Genomic DNA, 19,719 nt, shown 5'->3' on the forward strand with positions numbered 1-19,719 from the left:
TATTGAATTTTGCTCTCTGGAAGAATTGTATTGACGGAACTCGGATGAAGCCTGACATAACTGTTAAAAAGTTGATTTGTCCTCGTGTCGCTCACAGCTTTGCTGTATATGTTTAGCTGCTGTGCGACTTGGTACACTAGCTTTTATTTGCTTGGTAAGTCAGGCTTTAGAAGAATCATTCTACGTGCTGAGTCCTAACCACTGGACTGCCAGAGGATTCCCTTGATGTCTTTAGTTCCTTAGTGTTTTTCTTTTTTAAGACTTTTTTTGTGTATCTTGGCCGCACCGTGCGGCCTGCGGGATCTTAGTTCCCCGACCAGGGATTGAACCCGTGCCCCCTGCAGTGAAAGCGTGGAGCCCTAACTGCTGGACCGCCAGGGAATCCCCAGACCGTTTTTTAGAGCTGCTTAAGGTTCACAGCAAAATGGGGAGGACGGTACAGAGGTCTTTCGTGCACTTTGCCTCCGCATGTGCACAGCCTCCCCTGTCAGGAACGTCACTCACCAGGTGGCACGTTTTTTTACCAAGGACAGATCTACGTTGACGTGTCGTGATCCCCCATGGTTTACGTTGGGGTTTGCACATTCTGTGGGTTTCAACGGAAGTACAGTGACACGTACCCACCATTATCGTCTAGTACAGGAGGGTTTCACTGCCCTACGAGTCCTCCGTGCTCCACCTATGCACCCTTCCTCCCCCACCCCCCGGCAACCACCGTTCAGTTTACCGTTTCAGTAGTTTTGCCTTTTCCAGAATGTCATGTGTTTGTAATCATGCAACACGTGGCCTTTTCAGATTGGCTCCTCTTACTTACGGACGTGCATTTAAGATTCCTCTGTGTCTCTTCATGGCTCGCTGGCGCATGTCTTGTTCACGCTGAATAATATCCCGTTGTCTGGATGGACCGGAGTTCATTTTTCATTCGCCTGCTGAAGGGCATCTTGGGTGCTTCCAGGCCTTGTCAGTTATGAATACAACTGCTGTAGACACCCACATGCAGGTTTCTGGGTGGACAGAGGTTTTCACCTCCTTTGGGTAAATACCAAGGAGCACGACTGCTGGATCATCACGTTTAGCTTGTAAGCAGCCGCCATGCTGTCTTCCAACGTGGCTGCACCACCTGCGTCCCCGCCAGCCACGGACAGGGGTTCCTGCAGCTCCACGCCCCCACCAGCATCTAGTGTTGTCGGGTCCACATCTTGCCCATTCTGATAGGGACGCAGTGGGGCCTCACCTTAATTTTCATTTCCCTGGTGACTTACGACATGGTGCTCGCCATCCGTGTATTGTCTTTGGTGACGTGTCTGTCGGTCCATTTATCATTCAGGTAGTTCATTTTCTGCTTGTTGAGTTTTAAGAGTGCCTTGTGTGTTTTGGGTATCAGTCCTTGTCAGATGTGTCTTTTGCAAACATTTTCTCCCAGTCTGTGGCTTGTCTTCTAATTCTCTCGATGTCGTCTTTCGTCGAGCAGAAGTTTACAACTTTAATGACGTCCGGCTCACGAGTTCTTTCTTCAGTGGGTCGTGCCTTTCGTGTCGCGCCTCCAAAGGCCTCACCACCTGCACACCTCAACTAAACAGACTGCAGGAGGCTGCCCACCCTGTGCTCTGTAACCAGAGAGCTTGCTCTGGGAAAGAAGACAGTTCACACCGCCTTCATTGGCTCTTGGAAAACCCTTTCCCCGTAGGAGACGAGTGAGGGGGCAGATTTGGGCAAAAGTGTTCGCGGCGGGGACTGGGGGCTGTGTGCTCAGCTGGAACTCTGGTGGAAGCCGGGGCCCGTCGCCTTGGCGCTCTCCTTGCGAGGGTGTCCCGGACGCAGATGCCACACCAGGGACTGTCCAGAACCCCAACCCCCAGCCCCCTGCACGGGCGACGCTCGGCCACCCCGATGGAGGCGTCGCAGAGACCGCCTCCGGGCTCCAGGGTCCGCGCCATGGTGCCGGCACATGCCTTGCAGGATACCTTCGCACGTAGACTTGGCTGACCTGAGGCCTCTGTTGGGAATTTGAGTTCACAGTATGGTTTTGGTGTCACATAAATGGGGAGCTCTGACAGCTTGTGGACGTACTTGCTTTCATACGCCAGTGTTGGGGACCCTCTTTAGTGGGCCCGAGCCTTCTGTCGGGGGCACTCTCCACTGTCCCCCAGGGGCCTGGCTCGCAGTTGGGCATCCCCCGTGCGTGGCGAGTGCCAGTAACCCCCCCCCGCCGCCCCGCTCTGTGCTTTGGCCCTGGCAGACCTGCCGCAGTGCCTTCCAGTGCCTGCAGAAGTACCAGCAGCACAGCCCGGCCCTGAAGCGCAGGGAGTGGACGGAGGAGGAGGACCGCGTGCTCACCCAGCTTGTGCAGGAGATGCGCGTCGGCAGCCACATCCCCTACCGGAGGAGTGAGTCCCGCGCCCGGGAGGGCGGAGCCCCCCGCCGTGCCCTAGTCACAGCTGCGCGAGCTGGCGGGGCGGAGTGGGGGTCATGTCGTCCCGGGCGGCCGGGAAGCGTGGCACCCACAGAGCCCCTCTGTCCCCAGTCGTCTACTACATGGAGGGGAGGGACTCCATGCAGCTCATCTACCGCTGGACCAAGAGCCTGGACCCCAGCCTGAAGAAGGGTCTCTGGGCCCCAGAGGAAGACGCGGTACGCTTGCAGGACCCAGGGGAGCTGGAGCCTGGAGTTTAAAACTGAACTGGGCCTGGGGAGGTCGTGACTGTGGCAGCAGAGGGACCGTTTGTGCGCTCCTCTCTCTGCAGAAGCTGCTTCGGGCAGTTGCCAAGTACGGGGAGCAGGGTTGGTTTAAAATCCGGGAAGAGGTGCCGGGTAGGAGCGATGCCCAGTGCCGAGATCGGTGAGTCGGACAGCGCTGGGCAAGGGAAGGCCTTGCTGGGGTTGCTTCTGTGTGGGCCGCGGGCCGGGCTGGGAGACTGGCCCGGGGTCATCTGCTGGCGGAGGGGGAGGCCGTGGCCTTGGGGCCTAGGCGTACCAGGGCTCACCTGCTCAGGAAGCAGGGCGGCTTCTTTTTGAGACCAGGCTTGTGTGCAGGCTCAGCTGGACATCCTTTGAGACCCCCTGGTTGGCAGGTTCCCTGAGCCCCGTGGTCTGAATTCCTCTCGCAGCTCTCTGGTGGCAGGTTCCTGGCAGGCAGCTGCAGCTTCGTCCTTTTCTTGGCTCGCTTTTTTTTTTTTCTTTTTCTTTTTAACACCTTTATTCTGTAACTCACATATAATCCGTTCATTTAAAGTGTACGGTTCTGTGGGTTTCGTTGTGTTTATTGAGCTGTGCAGCCATCATCACAGTCAATTCTAGAACGTTTTGATCACCCCACAAAGAAACGCTGTTCCCTGCCAAAATACAGCAGTTCAAGAGTGGGCAAAGGGGGCTTCCCTGGTGGTGCAGTGGTTAAGAATCCGCCTGCCAATGCAGGGGACACGGGTTCGAGCCCTGGTCTGGGAAGATCCCACATGCCACGGAGCGACTAAGCCCGTGCGCCACAACTACTGAGCCTGCGCTCTAGAGCCCGCGAGCCGCAACTGCTGAAGCCCACGCGCCTAGAGTCCATGCTCTGCAACAAAGAGAAGCCACCGCAGTGAGAAGCCCACACACCACAACAAAGAGTAGCCCCCGCTCGCTGCAACTAGAGAAAGCCTGCATGCAGCAACGAAGACCCAACGCAGCCAATAAATAAATAAATAAATAAATTTATTTTTTTACAAGTGGGCAAAGGACTTGAATAGACGTTTCTCGAAAGAAGACTTGCAAATGGCCATTAAGCACGTGAAAAAATGCCAACACGGTTAGTCATTATAGAAATACAAGCCAAAACCACAGCAGGATACCACCACACACACCTAAGGACGGCTAATGTTTATAGATAATAGGAAATAACAAGTGTTGGAGAGAATGTGGAAAAGTTAGAACGCTTGTGCACTGGTGGTGGGATCACAAAACGTATAAAATGGTGCAGCCACTTGGGAAAACAGTATGGAGATTCCTCAGAAAGATAGACCGAGAAGTACCACATTATCTAGCAATTCCGCCCAGTACCCAAAAGAATTGAAATCAGGGGCTCAAACAGAAATTTGTACGCCCGTGTTCGTGGCAGCACTCTTCACAGCAACCGAAAGGTGGAAACAACCCAAGTGTCCGTCAGCAGATGAGCGGATAAACGAAATGCGCTTCTAATGTATGGACACTAGAATGCTATTCAGCCTTAGAAATGAGGGGTATTCTGATAGGTGTTACAGCATGGGTGAACCGTGGAAACATGAACGCTTGTGTACAAGTGTTTGTGTGGACATACGTACTCGTTTCTCTCAGCTACACCTACGAGTGGAATTGCTAGGTCACATGGTGATTCTGCTTAACTTTCGAGGCGTGACTGTTCTCCAAAGTGGCTGTGCCCTTTTCCGTTCCCACCGGCAGTGTAGGAGGCTCCCAGGCTTCTACATCCTCACTAACACTTACTGCCTGTGGTTCGAGCCATCCTGGTGGGAGTGAGGCGGCATCTCCCTGTGATTTTGGTTTGCGTTTCCTGAAGACTGATGGTGTTGAGCGGCTCTCCTGTGTTTGGCCATTTGTGTATCTTCTCTGAAGAAACAGCTATTTCTGTCCTTTGCCCATGTTAAAAACGGAGTTATAAGGGTTCTTTATGTATTCCAGATACAAGTTTCTTAGCAGATCTGTGATTTGCAAATACCCTGTCCCAGTCTGTGGGTTGTCTTTTCGCTTTCTTGATGGTGACCTTTGAAGCACACAAGTTTCTTATCTTGCTGAAGTCCAGTTTGCCTGTATTTTTCTTCTGTTGCCTGTGCCCTGGGTGTCATAGCTTAGAAACCACTGCAGATGGCAGGGCGGCAGCAGGAGGCCATCTTGGCTTCTAAAACGTCCCTTTGTTTTTATGTTGCTTTCAGGTATCTCAGAAGGTTACATTTTGGCTTGAAAAAGGGACGATGGAATTCCAAAGAAGAGGAAAAGTTAATTGAATTAATAGAAAAATATGGTGTCGGTAAGTTCTCATTTTTTGTTTTGGTTTTTTTAGTTTCACACATACTACATAGTGATTTTAACATTTGCGTGAGTCAGGGAGTGATGATAGTAAGTCTAGTAATCGTCTGTCCCCGTACAAAGTTGTTAGAACGTTATTGACGATGTTTCTTCTCCCGTGTGGAGCGCCCCCTGGCTTGCTTATTTGGTACCTGGAGATTTCTACTTCCTAATCCCCTTCACCTGCTTGGCCTCACCCCTCACCCCTCCCCTCTGGCAACCACCCATTTGTTCTCTGCATCTGCGGGCCTGGCGTCTGTTTTGTGTGTTAGACCCCGTGCACAAGTACAGTCACACTTCCTCTGACTCATTCCACTTGACCTGACACCCTCTAGGTCCATCCGTGTTGTTGCCAATAGCAAGATTTCTGTTTTCTCCTTTCATGGCCGAGCAGTGTTCCATTGTGTGTATAGACACTACATTTTCATTATTGTTGTCTGTCCATTCATCTGTCGATAGACACTTAGGTTGCTTCCGTGTATTGGCTGTTGTAAATAGTGCTGCTGTGAACATGTGGGTGTTAGCTCCTCTTTAAATGTTTTGGAGAATTCACCTGTGGAGCCATCTGGTCCTGGACTTTTGTTTGTTGAGAGTTTTATTTTTTGTTTTTTGTTTTTTTACTGATTCAATTTTATTACTGGTAATCAGTCTATTCATACTGTCTGTTTTTCCTGACTCATTCTTAGGTGAGTGTGCTTTTCTAGGCATTTATCCATTTCTTCTAGATTGTCTAGTTTTTTGGTGTATAATTTTTTGTAATAATCTTACATGATCCTTTATATTTCTATGGTGTCGGTTGTAACTTTTCCTTTCCATTTCTGACTTTATGGATTTGGGCCCCCTCTTTTTCTTGATGAGTCTGGCTAAAGGTTTCTCAATTTTGTTTATCTTCTCAAAGAACCAGCACTTAACTTTCATTGACTGTTTTCTGTTATTTTTTTAATCTGTTTCATTTATTTCCACTCTAATCTTTATTATTTTCTTTCTTCTACTAACTTTGAGCTTTGTTCTTCATTTTCTGGTTCCTCTAGGTGTAAAGTTAGATTTTGTACGTGAGGTTTCTCTTGTTTCCTGACATAGGCTTGTATTGGCATAAACTTCCCTCGTAGGACTGCTTTTGCTGCATCCCATAGGTTATGGGTCTTTGTGTTTCTGTCTTCATTTGTCTCCAGGTATTTATTTCCTCTTTGATTTCTTCAGTGACCCATTGGTTGTTTAGTGGCAGATCGTTTAGCTTCCACATGTTTGTGTTTTTGAAGTTTTTTTCTTGTAGTTGATTTCTTTCTTTTTTTTTTTTTTTGTAGTATTTATTTATTTACTTTGGCTGTGCCGGGTCTTAGTTGCGGCACGCAGGATCTTTTTAGTTGTGACATGCAGGATCTTTTTTAGTTGCGGCACGCGGAATCTTTAGTTGCAGCACGCGAGCTCTAAGTCGCGACGTGTATGTGGGATCTAGTTCCCTGCCCAGGGATGGAACCCCAGCCCCCTGCATTGGGAGCATGGAGTCTTAGCCACTGGACCACCAGGGAAGTCCCTCTTGTAGTTGATTTCTAGTCTCATACTATTGTGGTCAGCAAAGATGCTCGATATGATTTTACTCGTAAATTTATTGAGACTTGTTTGTGGCCTAGTATGTGGTCTATGCTGGAGAATGTTCCATGTGCACTTGAAAAGAATGTGTATCCTGTTTGGGGGTGACATGTTCTGTATATATCTATTAATTCCATCTGGTCTCACGTGTCATTTAAGGCCAGTGCTTCCTTACTGATTTTTTTTTCTGTCCATTGATGTGAGTGGGATGTTAAAAGTCCCTTACTATTAGGTTACTGTCAATTTCATTTTGCTTAATTCTCTCTGTCTGTTTCTGTGTTTAGGTCAGTTAGGTTTCCCGATCTTGGAGAAGTGGCCGTGTGTAGGAGACATTCTGTGGGCCCAGCAGTGCAGTCTTCTCTGGTCACCAGAGCTCTGTGTTCTAGGGGTGCCCCTACATGGGCTTTGTGGGCCCTTCTGTTGTGTCAGGGTCAACTACTGTGGTGCTGGTCAGCGGGGCCGGCCCTGGTGCAACGGCTGTGGGCCTGCTGCAGGGCAGGGTAGGCTTCCTGTGTGGTTGGCTGCACGTCCAGGATGGGGGAGCGGTGCTTGGAGCAGGGCTTCTGGCGGGTGGGGCCATGTCCCCAGAGCTAATAGGCTAGAGGGAGGATTCCAGAATGGCGCCCACCAGCACTGGTGTTACTGCAGTGGACCTGGCTCCCCAAAATGGCTGCCACCAGCGTCTCCATCCCCAGGGGGAGCTCCATTTACCTCCTGCGTCTCTGGGAGGCTCTCCACCATCGGCAAGCGTGTCTGACCCAGGCTCCTTGCAAACCGCTGTCTCACGTAAGATTCTGAGTGCACCCTTTAAGAGCAGAGTCTCTTGGGCTTCCCTGGTGGCGCAGTGGTTGAGAGTCCGCCTGCCGACGCAGGGGACACGGGTTCATGCCCCGGTCTGGGAAGATCCCACATATCGCAGAGCGGCTGGGCCCGTGAGCCATGGCCACTGAGCCTGCATGTCCAGAGCCTGTGCTCCGCAATGGGAGAGGCCACAACAGTGAGAGGCCCATGTACCGCAAAAAAAAAAAAAAAAAAGAGCTGAGTCTCTGTGTCCCATAGCCCTCTGGCTCTCCCAAGTGTATACCCTGCTGGCTTTCAAACCCAAATATTCTAGGGGCTTGTCTTCCTGGTGCAGGACCCCCCAGGATTGGGAGCCCAGTGTGGGGCTCAGACCCTACGCTCCTGGAGAAAGACTTCTGTGATGGTGATGTTCCTCCCATTTGTGGGCTGCTGACCCGGAGGTGTGCATCCTGACTGCCCTGCGTCTCTACCCCTCTTCCCCGTCTCGTTTTGGTTTCTTCTTTGTGCCTTCGATTGTGGAAAATATCTCGTTAGCCTTCAGGCCATTCTCACGTGCGCTAACTCTGTGAGTAGTTGTACTTCTGGTGTGTCCCCGGGAGGTCAGCTCAGGGTCTCCCTACTCCGTGGTCTTGGCATCTCTGGTGAGTTCTTGATGCATTTGCTGTCCGAGGGCTTCTCACAGCTTTGAGTTCATGATGGAGTTTTGCAGATACCACTGGAGGCCTGTGGTTTGCTCTCATCCCTGGTCATCAGCTCTTCTGCCCTGTTTTTTTTAATATTTTGGCCACGCCATGCAGCTTGTGGGATATTAGTTTCCCGACCAAAGACCGCACCTCGCTGTGAGAGTGCAGAGTCCTAACCACTGGACCAGCAGGGAATTCCCGTTCTGCCCCATTTTTCATCATCTCAGCAGGTGGTGGTGGTTTTTTCATTTTACAAACTAATTCACGTTCATTATAGGAAATTTAGAAGCAGAGGTGTATGAAAAGAAGGAAAGGAACGTAACTCATTTCCTGTCTCCAGAGGTGGCCGCCGTCTGCTGGCGTGCACTTGCCCGGTACTTCCCTGTGCAGGTGGCTTTCCTAGGAAGAGCCAGCTTATTTCAGTTGAGTCATTCCACTTTTAATTGAGCAGCTATTTTTTGCTTTATGATGTGTCGTTATGTTATGTGTTATTAATATTTCTCTACGTCTGTACACGTTCTGCGTCCTAGTGTTATTTTCAGTAATCGTGATATATTTCCTTGGATAATGGTACACAGGTTATTCTATCAACTTTCTGTTAATGGACGTTTAAATTGCTTCTCATTTTTTGTTACGGGGGTGGAACGAGCTGAGGGTTCAGTGGCTCCATCTTTGCTTATATTTGTTAATATTTCCTTAGAGGAAGTCCTTAGATGTAGCATTGCCAGGTTGGAGGCTTCTGTCCCACGCAGTCCGACTGCCCCGTAGAAGCAATGCCCCACCAGCACTGTCTGGCAGAAAACACCAAACAATTGGAAACGTCTGGTTTAGAAGCCTGGAATAGGGCCGTTTCACGTAAACATGGGTGACTTTTTTCTCATGGTTGTGCGTTTGCTAGAACTCCCCTCGGGCTGGCTATCCGTTGAGAGTCAGACACCCATCTTCTCACGGAGCTGCTCGGGTGTGGGAGCAGCACGAGGGTTCTGACGGCACGCAGTGCGAGTCCGCTAGAGGGGCCGCCAGCGTACGGCGGAGAGGAGCCCTCTTCTCCAAGCTGCTAAGCTTGTGTTGTCCAAACCTGTTCGTAAGAAGTAACTTCTGTGTTGTTTCTGCTCTTGTAGGTCACTGGGCAAGAATAGCCTCTGAGCTACCCCATCGGACGGGCTCCCAGTGCCTGAGCAAGTGGAAAATGCTGGTCAGGGTGAGGCCCCGGCCCCCGGGGGCTAGCGCCACCGCAGGCAGGATGAGGGGAGGGCAGCTGGCGGGCGAGGATGGGGGCCTCTGGTTTCCGGCCGTGGCGTCTCTCCTTCCAGGCGGCCGAGGGCAGAGGGAGCTCGGCCTCCGTCCTCAGAGCAGCGGGAGGGCGCTTCCACCCAGCACGCCCGGCCCCCTTGGCCCCCTGGAGGCGCACCTACTCGAGGCCTCTCCCCAGAGGCCTGGCCCACCTGCCCACTGTCCCCCGTCGCTGAGCCCCGGGGGGCTGGGACCTCTAAGTAGCCCTCCCCCTACAGAAGCAGCAGCGGCGCAGGCGGGGGCGGCGGCCCCCTCGCAAGGCGCGGTGGAGCTCCAGCAGCGGGGACAGCAGCACCGCCAGCAGTGGGGACAGCGGGGACTCAGAGCCAGAGGCAGCGCTGGGGGCCCTGACGGGTGGCCAGGTGCTGCTGCCAACACAGCATGTGGTGCCTGACGTGGACCTGTGGGTTCCTGCCCGGCAGAGCGCCAGGGAGCTGTGGGGAGGGGGGCCCGGGAGCTGGCCAGGACCCTGTGGTGCTTGCCCCCGCCCTCCTGAGGGCTCCGACCCGGCCCAGGGTGGCCGCTGGGAAGCTTGCACCACGGCCTCAGCCCCAGCAGAGCCGGCAGGCCAGGCGCGGGCCGCCTCCAGGACCCAGAGCACCAGCCTGAGAGGCGTCCGATGCCCGTGCTCGACGGACGCTCGCCCCTCGAGCTCCACGGGGCCTGCGCGCCAGGTAGGCCATGGGCGGGTGGGAGCTCTCCTGCTTGGGGTCAGCGGGGCTGCGCTCAGGGATGGGGCTGGCCTGGGCTCGCGCAGCTGTGCCCTGGGTGTGGGAGCAGACGCCTCCTCCCTGCACGTTGCGGTGTGCACTCCTGACCCGGGCGCTCGTTCCGGAGAGCTGCCCAGGCAGAAGCTTGCTCCTGGGGCCGGCCCTCCACTCCCCACCTTGTTGCTTGCTTTTTTTTTTTTTTTTTTGGCCACACCGCACAGCTGTGGGATCTTAGTTCCCCAACCAAGGATTGAACCCGGGCCCCGGCAGTGAAAGCGCTGAGTCCTAACCACTGGACCGCCCGGAAATCCCCCAGCTTGCTTGCTTTCCAAGCTCCGTGGGAGAGCTGCAGGGACAGGGTGGGTGCTGCCCCGAGCTGTGGGGCAGGAGGTGGGCTCAGCGAGGAGGAGCTGTTCCTTCGGTCGCCCTGCTTCCAAGGAGGCCCCTGTGGAGGGTCCCACTGTCCGCCTGCTCCGGTCTGACTCAGCCGGTCACACGTGGGCGTGTCCGTGGATGTGTTGAGGTCCTGGGCCCAGACACACCTCTGGCCACGTTTGGGTGGCGTCCACGTTGGGGCGGCTGTTTTGTGCTGGGCGCGGTTGGAAGCCCACTCTCTGACACCAGGGACAGTGGACGCCACGGCCCCCGTGCCACGTGGGATCGTCTCTCCTTGAGTCTGTGACTGCAGGGCCTTAAGCCCCGGGGTTTGTCTCAGGCACGTCGTGTCATCAGCTCAGGGAGCTGCCCGGAGGAACGGGGACTCTCTTAGTCCTGGGTGTGGCCAAGCTGGGCAGCTTCTTGGAGCCAGGCCTTAGGGACCCCCCTGCCCTCCTCTGAGGTCACCACACTCCAAAGAGTGTTTCCCAGCGGCCCAGGGCGCGGGTGCGGGACGCTTTGGGGTCTGGGCAGGGAGCCGTGCGTGTCAGGGTGGGGACGTCCACTCGGGGCCCCTGGAGATAGCGCTGCAGGCGCTCAGCCCGACGTGGCCACTTGGTGCCAGGTGCGGCGCCCCAGGCCGCCAAGACCACCCCGGTGCCCACCACCCGTCTCGTCTCCCACCCGTACCCTGCTCCGGCACCCAGCAAGAGTGGAGGACGGTGAGGGTAGGCGCGTGGCCGCCCTGCAGCGGAGCCTGGCCAGGAGCCCCAGGGGCCTTTCTCTCCCCACAGAAGGAGCTGAGGCAGCCGCACCTGCGCAGCGCCGCCCCGGGGCCCACCCCTGGTGGCGGTGGTGGCAGTGGCAGGGCCAGGCCCTGCGTGCGGCCGCTGTGGCACAGGACCGGGCAGCGGCGCCAGGGACACGCCCTGCAGAGGAGGCTCCTTGAGCACCAGCTTCTGACGGCCGTGAGCCCATGGGTGGGCGAGGTCATCCTGCCACGCAGTCCCCGGAGGCCCGCTGTGGCGCACAGTCGAGGTACTGCCCGGGGGCCCCTTCCCTTTGGGAGCCTCCCGTGGGGCCCAGGGGTAGAGTCGGTCGGGGAGGGGGGCTGGAGGGGACCTGCAGGCACATGGAGGTCACATCTGCCCTGCCGGGGAGGGGGGTCGGGGGAGGGTACCGTCCGCCCGGTGTCGACCTGGGGGGGGTGTTTGGTTTTGCCTCTCCCGTTCTGCTTAGCACCTGGTGGCCGGTTCAGGAAGTGAGCAGACACTCAGGCCTAAGCGGGCGCATCTTCCCGGGGTTCTGAGTGCATCGGTGCCCGCGTGTGGGTCACGTTGTCTGGGGGGCGGGACGCTCGGGGCTCAGGAGTGCGTGCCAGCCCGCCAGCAGGTCCTCGCCCTTCTTCCTGGCTGGACGCGGCGGCAGCGGGGTGTGGGTTCTCTGGGCCCCTGTGCACACGTGCCCTTGTCCCCTTCAGCTGACGGCATCAGGAGGCAGCTGCAGGGCGCCTACCTGGCCAGCACCCCGGTGTTCACCCTCTTCATTCAGGTAAGAAGCCACCGACGCACACCTTCTTTTCTCCTGTGCGTTGCGTTTTTGGCAGAGTTTTGAAGTTTGTGGTGGATTCACTTAAAGTCCAGCCTTTTAAAGTGGTGGATCCTTCAAAATGGCTCCTCCGTGGCCCACACTTCTCAGCGCGCAACTCAGCGTGGCAGGGGCAGCCACGGGGCGGCGTCCCTGCCGCGCCAGCTAAACCCTGTGTGGGAGGGGCTGGGCGCTGAGGGGAAGAGGGGCCTGGCCGTCCCGAGGGGCTGGGTCAGGGCAGGAAGGTGGCGGCACTGAGGCGGCCTGGAGAACCCGAGTCCTGGCTAGGGCCTGAGCCACGTGGCCACAGCCTCAAGGGGCTGTGCGGGCCCAGCCCAGGCCTCTGGGGCGTTGGGTCTGCTCCACGAGAGCAGCTGCGGCCAGCGCTGGCCTGAGTCCCTCCACGGACACCCTCATGGCCTTGGCCCTGCAGGGGGGCGGGGGGCCTCAGGATGGGCAGGAAGGCCTCCTGTCACGTGGTGGTGTGTGTCCACGTCCCTCAGTTGTTCCAGATCGACACAGCTGGCTGCATGGAGGTCGTTCGGGAGAGGAAGGCCCGGCCGCCCGCCCTGCTCCGGGCTGGTGCCCGGGACTCGCCACTCCTGCAGGTAAGGAGTGAGGGTGAGGGCCAGGCACGGGCTTCCCTGGTTCCCACCACCCTTCCCTCCCGTCCCAGCGGCACAGCTGGCGCCTGTCCAGCTGGGGAGAGAGGCATTTCCGGGTCCCCACAGGCCGGGGACAGCCCGAGACGCTCCTGGGAGGCGTCTGCCCGTCTCCCGGAGGTGTCTGGGGCCCGGAGGGGCTTTGAGGCGACTTCAGGGGCTGCAGGGTCTGCGCTGGCACTCAGGCCCGCCTGGTTGCACAGCGTGTGCTCCTCCCGCTTGGCCGTACCTCCCCTGGGTGGAGCGTGGGGGCCACTGGGCGCCCGCTGCCCTGGGCACTGGCCCCGCTGGGGTGGCAGCCTGCAGCTGGTGGCCAAATCCTTGAGTCTTGCAGCTGGGGGCTGTGTCCCTGAGCCCGGCCACCTCGGGAGGAAGTGACAAAATAATGCTGCTGGTCGGAGGACCAGATACAGTCCTGTGGTGGCCCATCCAGGCCACGGAGCCCCGTGCCCTCCTGCCTAGACAGCCAGGTCCCCTGCCTCTCCCTGCAAAGCCCACACAGCCCTGACCCCGCCGAGATGAGCTCTCCCAAGGGTGCCTTTGGGTGCAGTCACGTTGGGCGCGGGGCGACAGGCTAATGGTGGCCTTGGTGGGGGTGGAGAAGTGGGTCTGGGCCCTTGGGAACTTTCCTGAAGCGCTGACTCCGGTTTCTTCTCCAGGTACCCTCGAGTGCCCAGAACACCCCAGGTACTGCCCATCTGCCTCTCCCTTTACCTGGGTGGTTTGTGTTTCGTGGGGAAAGGGCCAGACCTCTTACAGGTTTTGGATTTCAGTGCCTCGTGGTGGGTCCGTTTTTGTTTCTTTGTTGGTTTTTTTTTTTCAATTAATTTATTATTTATTTTTGGCTGTGTTGGGTCTCGGTTGCTGTGCGCGGGCTTTCTCTACTTGCAGTGAGCGGGGGCTGCTCTTCCTTGCGGTGCACGGGCTTCTCATCGCGGTGGCTTCTCTTGTTGCGGAGCACGGGCTCTAGGCGCGTGGGCTTCAGGAGTTGTGGCACGTGGGCTCAGTAGTTGTGGCTCGTGGGCTCTAGAGTGCAGGCTCAGTAGTTGTGGCGCATGGGCTTAGCTGCTCCGCGGCACGTGGGATCTTCCCGGACCAGGGCTCGAACCTGTGTCCCCTGCATTGGCAGGCGGATTCTTAACCTCTGTGCCACCAGGGACGTCCTGTGGTGGGTCCGTTTGAATGCCACCTCAGGGAGGAGGCCTGGCTGGTGGGGCTGGTGGGGCAGCATCTGGTACGGGCCTCTCCTGCTTGTGGCCATCAGTCTGCCCACACCGGCAGAATCGGGCGAGGGTCTGGGGTCCTGAGAGGTGACGTGCAGGGAGGAGGGCAGTGTAGCCAGTAGTCCTTGTTTGGAAGGTGTTTGAGATGTAGGGCTGATGCACAGGGCCGTCGTGGGCTGGCCTTCTTCCCGGGCCCACCCTGGTTGGGGCAGGAGCATGGGGGCTCGGGGTGCCGTGCGAGGGGAGGTCTGGGGACGAGCGGCCAGGCTGATGTGCCCCTCTCGGCCCAGATGCCAGGCCCAGCAGCTGCCCACTGTGAGGGCCCTTCCCCTGGGACGCGTCCTATCTCGGGAGCTCGTCAGTCAGTGTCCTGTCCTCCCTGCAGGCTGCCTCCTCCAGAGTGTGTCGGCCCGAGGAGCTGCGAAGAAGAGCACCTGCCCCATGGGGAGTGGAGGGCCGCAGGCCTGCCACGCGGAGTCCACGCCGCAGGCACCCCCGCCGGCTCCGTCCGGACCCCGGCCCAAGCCCAAAACTGTGTCTGAGCTGCTTCGGGAGAAGCGGCTGCGGGAGGCCCGAGCCAGGAAGGCTGCCCAGGGCCGCGCGGTCCTCCTGCCCCAGCTGCTGGTCTCCTCTCCTGTGGTCTTCCAGCCGCTGGCCCCCCAAGGCCCCCCAGTCTCCGGTGCCGTGCTGTCTGGGCCTGGGGGCCCCGTGGCGGCCGCTTCGAGTGCGTTAGGCTGTTGGGGCTCCGCCGCGGAGGAGAGACCCCTGACACTGCAAGCCCTGGCCCTCGCTCCGGCCTCCACAGGAGCCTCGAAGGCCCCGGCTGCCCCTGCTGCCTCCAGGGTCCCAGGTCTGGGCCCCGGCCAGGTCCCTGTGAGCTGCCGGCCAAGCAGTCTCGGACAGTCTCAGGCCCCGGCCACGTCCCGGAAGCAGGGCGTGCCCGAGGCACCACCCTTTCTGACTGCAGCGCCCAGCCCGGTTCGGCTGCCTGTCCAGCCCCTCAGCCTGACGCCAGCTTTGGGCACACACACGGCAGCCAGCACCCCTCTGCCTGTCACCTGGGTGCTCACAGCCCAGGGGCTGCTCTCTGTGCCTGTGCAGGCGATGGTGGGCCTTCCGAGGCCAGCAGCGACTCCTGAGCCTCCAGGGCTATCGGTGACTCTGCTGCCCTCCCCAGCTGCGACTCAGGCAGGCCAGGGCCCCAGGCTCCCTGGGCAGGGCCGCCCTTGGCAGCCCCCAACCAACACGGACACAGAATCAGACCCTGCCTCCGGGACAGAGCTCTTGACCCTTCCGGCGCACCCCACGTCCCAGAGCCCTGCGGAGGTGGACATGGCCCATGGCCCTGGGGGATGCGCCCCTGGAGAGACGTCTGTACCCAGGACGTCCTCCCAGGCTACACCCCTGGCTGACGGCTCTGAAGCGGAGCCCCCCGGGACCACCTCAGGGCCAGGGGAGCCCAGGAGGCCTTCGGGCCTGGAGGGGCCACCCCCACCCAGGCGCAGGCCTGAGAAGAGGTCCCTGGACTTGCGCCTCCTCTCCCAGGAGGGCGAGGCAGCTGTGCGGGAGTGGCTGAGGGGGCAGCGGGGGGTACGTGTGCCCCCCCTGGGCAGCAGGCTGTCCTACCAGCCTCCCACGCTGTGCAGCCTGCGGACACTGTCTGGCCTCCTGCTCCGCAAGAAGGCCTTGGAGCACAGAGCCGCCTCCCTGGTGCCCAGCGGGGCAGCCGGAGCCCTGCAGGCCTCGCTGGGGCACGTGCGCGAGCAGCTCCGGGACAGCCCGGCCTACCTGCTGCTGCGGGTGCGCTTCCTGGCGGCCTTCGCCCTCCCCGCACTCCTGGCCACCCTGTCCCCCCGCGGCGTGCCCACCACCCTGTCAGTAGCCATGAGGTCCAGCCCCGAGAGCGACAGTGATGACAGCAGCCCGGGTCAGCCAGAGCTTGTGGCCGGGCAGCCGGGGGACCCAGCCAGCGGTGCGCAGGCGGCCGCCATGCCTGCTCAGGTAGGTGGTTGCAGGTGTGGAGCCCTCGCCCCCTTCCCCACGCCCGTCCGCATCCCCCGGTGCGCCTCACCCCCTGTGGGTGTCGGCCCCCGCCCGGAGCACGGGGGGTGGGAGCAGGGGGAGGTCACGGCAGGGGGGCCAGCGGCTGGTTTCTGCGGAGGAAGAGGCCGCTCTGTGCACCCCACACACGCGGACTCCGGCGGTAGGAACCTCACTGCCGGCATGGGGGTCCCGCCACCCAGGCCTCGTCCACAGGAGTCTCCATGCCCCCCGCGCGTGCACACGCTCACACACGCACACCTCTGGGGGGCTGTCTGTGCGCCTGCACTTTGGGGGGGTCCGTCCAGTTGCCGACTCCAGCACGTCCACGTGCAGAGTTCTCTAAGCTGTGGAAGCAAAACCACCGTAACTGTTACCTGACAAGAAACCCGCCGCACACACGTGTGAAGGTGTCCCCTGACCCGTGCACCCAGGGAGCCCCTAGTCCCTGTTGCCTGGGCTGAGCAGGAGAGCCGGGTCGCCTCAGGACAGGGAGGGCCCTGAGGTCCCTGGCAGGTGGTGTCCGGCGAGCAGGTGGTGACCCCCCAGAGCATCCCCAGAAGCAGTCCCTCGCCTTCTCGCAGGGTGGCCTCGCTGCTGGCCTGGTCGAGCCTGGGGCCGCCCTTATGCGTTGCCGGGGCCGGGGAGGCAGGGTTGTCGCTGAGCTGTGCCAGTCCCACCTGCCCGCGGCCCGGCCCGGCCCCCCTCCTTCCCAGGAGCACGGCCTTAGGAGTCCGGGCGGGCTTCTGGACTGAAGCAAAGGCAAAACACTGCTGGGCCCTAAACAGGTGTTGAGGGCAAAAGGCTCGCTGTCCCCCGCAGTGTGTGCAGCCTTCCGTGGTCCTCCATCCCTGCCCGGCCAGCCCAGTTTGGGGGAACCGTGGCATAGATGGCTGGCTCTAGGGGGGCTGCTCAGAGGGGATTGGAGCCCCCGAGTGAGAGAGGGGTCAGCGGAAAGCCAGAGCCCGCGTGTGACCCCAGGAAGGCAGCACCTCCTGTCCCATCTCGGCGGGGACAAGTCCAAGGAGCTACCTGTCCCTTGCTGCCACCCCCTCCCCTGCCCATCCTGGCTGGAGAGTCACTTTTTCTCTGCCTGGACTTAGTTTCAGGGATCGCCACACCCCGGACAGGCCTCTGCCCCCTCCTGCCCGGACAGTCCCGATGAGCTTGACGTGCTCCAGACACGGCACGCCCGGCATGCCCGGAAGCGGAGGAGGCTGGAGTGAGCGGCAGGGTGAGGGACCGGGCCCTCCCTCAGCTTTGCGCTGGGCACACGGGGCCTCAGGAGCTCATCTCAGCTTGTTGTCACGCGGGGTGGGGTGTGGTATAACCAGGCCACTGCGGGCCGGGTCTCGGAGACCCTCCCCTCCCTCACTCTCCCCTCTGCCACTGGGTTCCGCACCCCAGCCTCTGCTGCTTCCCTCCTGCCGGCCCACGTGTGCCTTGGGGCCTTGGCACTTCTGTCCTCTCTGCTTGGGACTCTTCTCCCCGTCTGTCTGCAAGGCTGTCACCTCTCTATCCGGGTCTCTGCTCGGTGGTCAGCTCCTCAGAGACGCCCTCCCCAACCATCCTAAGGTGGCATCGCTGTCCCAGTGCCCGTCTGTCCTCGTGGCGCTTGCCCCTCCCTGACGCCTGACGTGGTCCATCCGTGTATCTGTCTGTTGTCTCCCCCGGAACGTGAGCCCGTAGGGCAAGAATGGGGTCCCCAGTGCCCAGACAGCAGGCACCAGATAGGCCCAGCATGGTCGGTTTTCACACGCTGAGACCCGGGTTGGGGGGTTGTTGCAGAGGCAGGAGCTGGGTCCTTCAGCACAGCGCGGGCTGCGCTGTGGGAGGTTCTGGGTCCTGGGCTGGATGGCTAGAGCCGGAGCAGGAGCTCTGGGTGGGTGGGGGACCGCAGAGGGGATGCCTGGGGTGGGCCTGCTTAGAGCCCACTCAGGCTCCAGGGCCAGTCCTCCGCACAGCCCGCTCCGCGGACCGCAGGGGGGCAGCCAGGCCTCACTCCAGCCCGCCCTGCCCCACGAGGCAGAGTGCTGTCCCTCTGCGTTCCCATCCGCGGGGTCCGGCTGGGGTCAGGGCCCCCTGCCATCAGCGTGATCTTGTGTTCCAGGACTTCCCAGGGCCGGACAGCCACTGCTGCTGCCGACAGGAGGTGGGGCTCGTGCTGGACCCAGCGAGCCTGCCCACCCCGGGAGGCCGGCACCCAGCCCGCGGCAGAAGGGCTCTGCCGACAGCGGCCGCATCGTGATGGGCTCGGCTGGTCCCCGAGTGCAAACCACGATATCGGGAGGAATGAAGAAATGTCCTGTTTTTTAATTAAAAGCAAGCCACGCGCTTTTGGTGGTCTCGTCCTGAGGTACTGGGCGGCGTGCAGAGGGACTGGGCCACCCCTGGATGTGTGGGGAGTGCGCCAGCTGGGCCCTGGGGTCCACGGAGCCCCTGCACGCTTGGCCTCTAGGGGCCTGTGGAGGGGGAGAAACAGAGCGTTACCCATCTCACGAGAAACACTTGTGGCTCTGGCCTTCAGGCTGGGGGCTGCTCCAAGCGGAAGGGCAGCCCAGCGCCCACCCGGGTGCCGCCGCAGGCATGGGGCGGGCCCACTTCTGCCATCCAGACCACACAGGCCGACCCAGGCGGGTCCCCAGAACCAGTGGCAGCCTGAGTACCCGCAGCCCCCCCGGCAGCCCCGGGCCAGTGCCCTTTTGATTCTGTGCAGGCGTTTCTTTGGCAGGAGGCGGAATCCCCGCGGCCTCTCTGTCCCTCCGGCCTAAAGGAGCTCGGGTGTGGGGTTCGGTTACACCTCCGAGACACTGGCTTTCCTGGAGCTTTGCTCCTGCACGCTGCTCCCCTTTGCTTTCACCTTATTAGGGAAATTTTCCAACAGAGAAATGGGACAAGTGTGCCCAGCGTGTGTCCTGCCCCCCCAGACAGCAGTCACTTGGGGTCACCTGTCTCCCCTTTGCCCGCACCCAGACACCCCACGTCACGTCACACAGCCGCAGGCTGACTCGCCACGTGGGTGTGTGTGTTTCACTTTGTGCCTCTGGTACTGGGCTCACCAGTCCCAGGTTTCCTTGTGATCTCCTCTGGGCTGTGGGTTATTTAAGATGATGGTTATTTAATTCCCAGACACTTAGTGATTTTCCCGATGTCCTCCTGTTACTGATTTCTGTTTGATTCTGACGTGGTCAGAGAACGTAGCGTTGTTATTATTTAATTCATAAACACACCATGAGGAAGACTCCTTCCTTAGCCTCATGTCATGAAACAGGAAACACTGGGTCACGGAGGGCCCGGCACCGGCCCTCTGCCTGCTGGGTGTGCAGAGCCGCAGCTCCTGCCACTCCTGTACCAGGACTTCCCCCCAAGACCCTCCAGTCCAGGGCAGGATCCCCCAGAACACGGCTCCCCCAGGGGGCTAGGGGCCTGCCTGTGCCTGGAGGGTCATGCCTGGAGGGTGACCTCGGGCCTCCTGGAGGCCTGCGGGGAGGCCCGGCCACTCAGCAGCGCCTGGTGGTGCCAGGATTCCCGGGGTTTAGCCTACTGACCACCATGGGTCCCGGAGGCAGAGAAAAACCCTGGGGCTGAGGGGCTCAGGACCCTACAGGAAGGGAGCCAGCAGTGCTGGTCAGGCCCCTGCCCACCCAGCCGCAGCCCCTTCCCGGAGCTGTTGCTCAACCTGGCAGGTGGCAGCTCTCTCAGTTCAACCAGTGAGGCCACT

At 59.4% G+C, this 19,719-nt stretch overlaps 1 protein-coding gene across 4 annotated transcripts in view; it reads left to right on the top strand.

Moving 5' to 3' along the window:
• The window catches only part of SNAPC4 (small nuclear RNA activating complex polypeptide 4), a 25,829-nt gene extending 7,497 nt beyond the window's left edge, over positions 1–18,332 (top strand). For 3 of the 4 annotated variants that reach the window (XM_067742657.1, XM_067742659.1, XM_067742660.1), the window contains 12 exons: positions 2,240–2,387; positions 2,525–2,631; positions 2,745–2,839; positions 4,902–4,996; positions 9,230–9,309; positions 9,620–10,075; positions 11,281–11,524; positions 11,967–12,037; positions 12,577–12,681; positions 13,395–13,422; positions 14,344–15,959; positions 18,109–18,332. In XM_067742657.1, coding sequence (XP_067598758.1) covers positions 2,240–2,387; positions 2,525–2,631; positions 2,745–2,839; positions 4,902–4,996; positions 9,230–9,309; positions 9,620–10,075; positions 11,281–11,524; positions 11,967–12,037; positions 12,577–12,681; positions 13,395–13,422; positions 14,344–15,959; positions 18,109–18,246 — 3,183 coding nt within the window. In that variant the 3' untranslated portion in view covers positions 18,247–18,332. Of the gene's footprint in view, positions 1–2,239; positions 2,388–2,524; positions 2,632–2,744; positions 2,840–4,901; positions 4,997–9,229; positions 9,310–9,619; positions 10,076–11,280; positions 11,525–11,966; positions 12,038–12,576; positions 12,682–13,394; positions 13,423–14,343; positions 15,960–17,101; positions 17,233–18,108 lie in introns of all 4 variants that reach the window. The other variant, XM_067742658.1, reaches the window with a different exon arrangement.
• Positions 18,333–19,719: the final 1,387 nt, after the last annotated feature.

The sequence above is a fragment of the Pseudorca crassidens genome, chromosome 7, assembly GCF_039906515.1.
Source record: "Pseudorca crassidens isolate mPseCra1 chromosome 7, mPseCra1.hap1, whole genome shotgun sequence".
Taxonomy (NCBI): Eukaryota; Metazoa; Chordata; class Mammalia; order Artiodactyla; family Delphinidae; genus Pseudorca; species Pseudorca crassidens.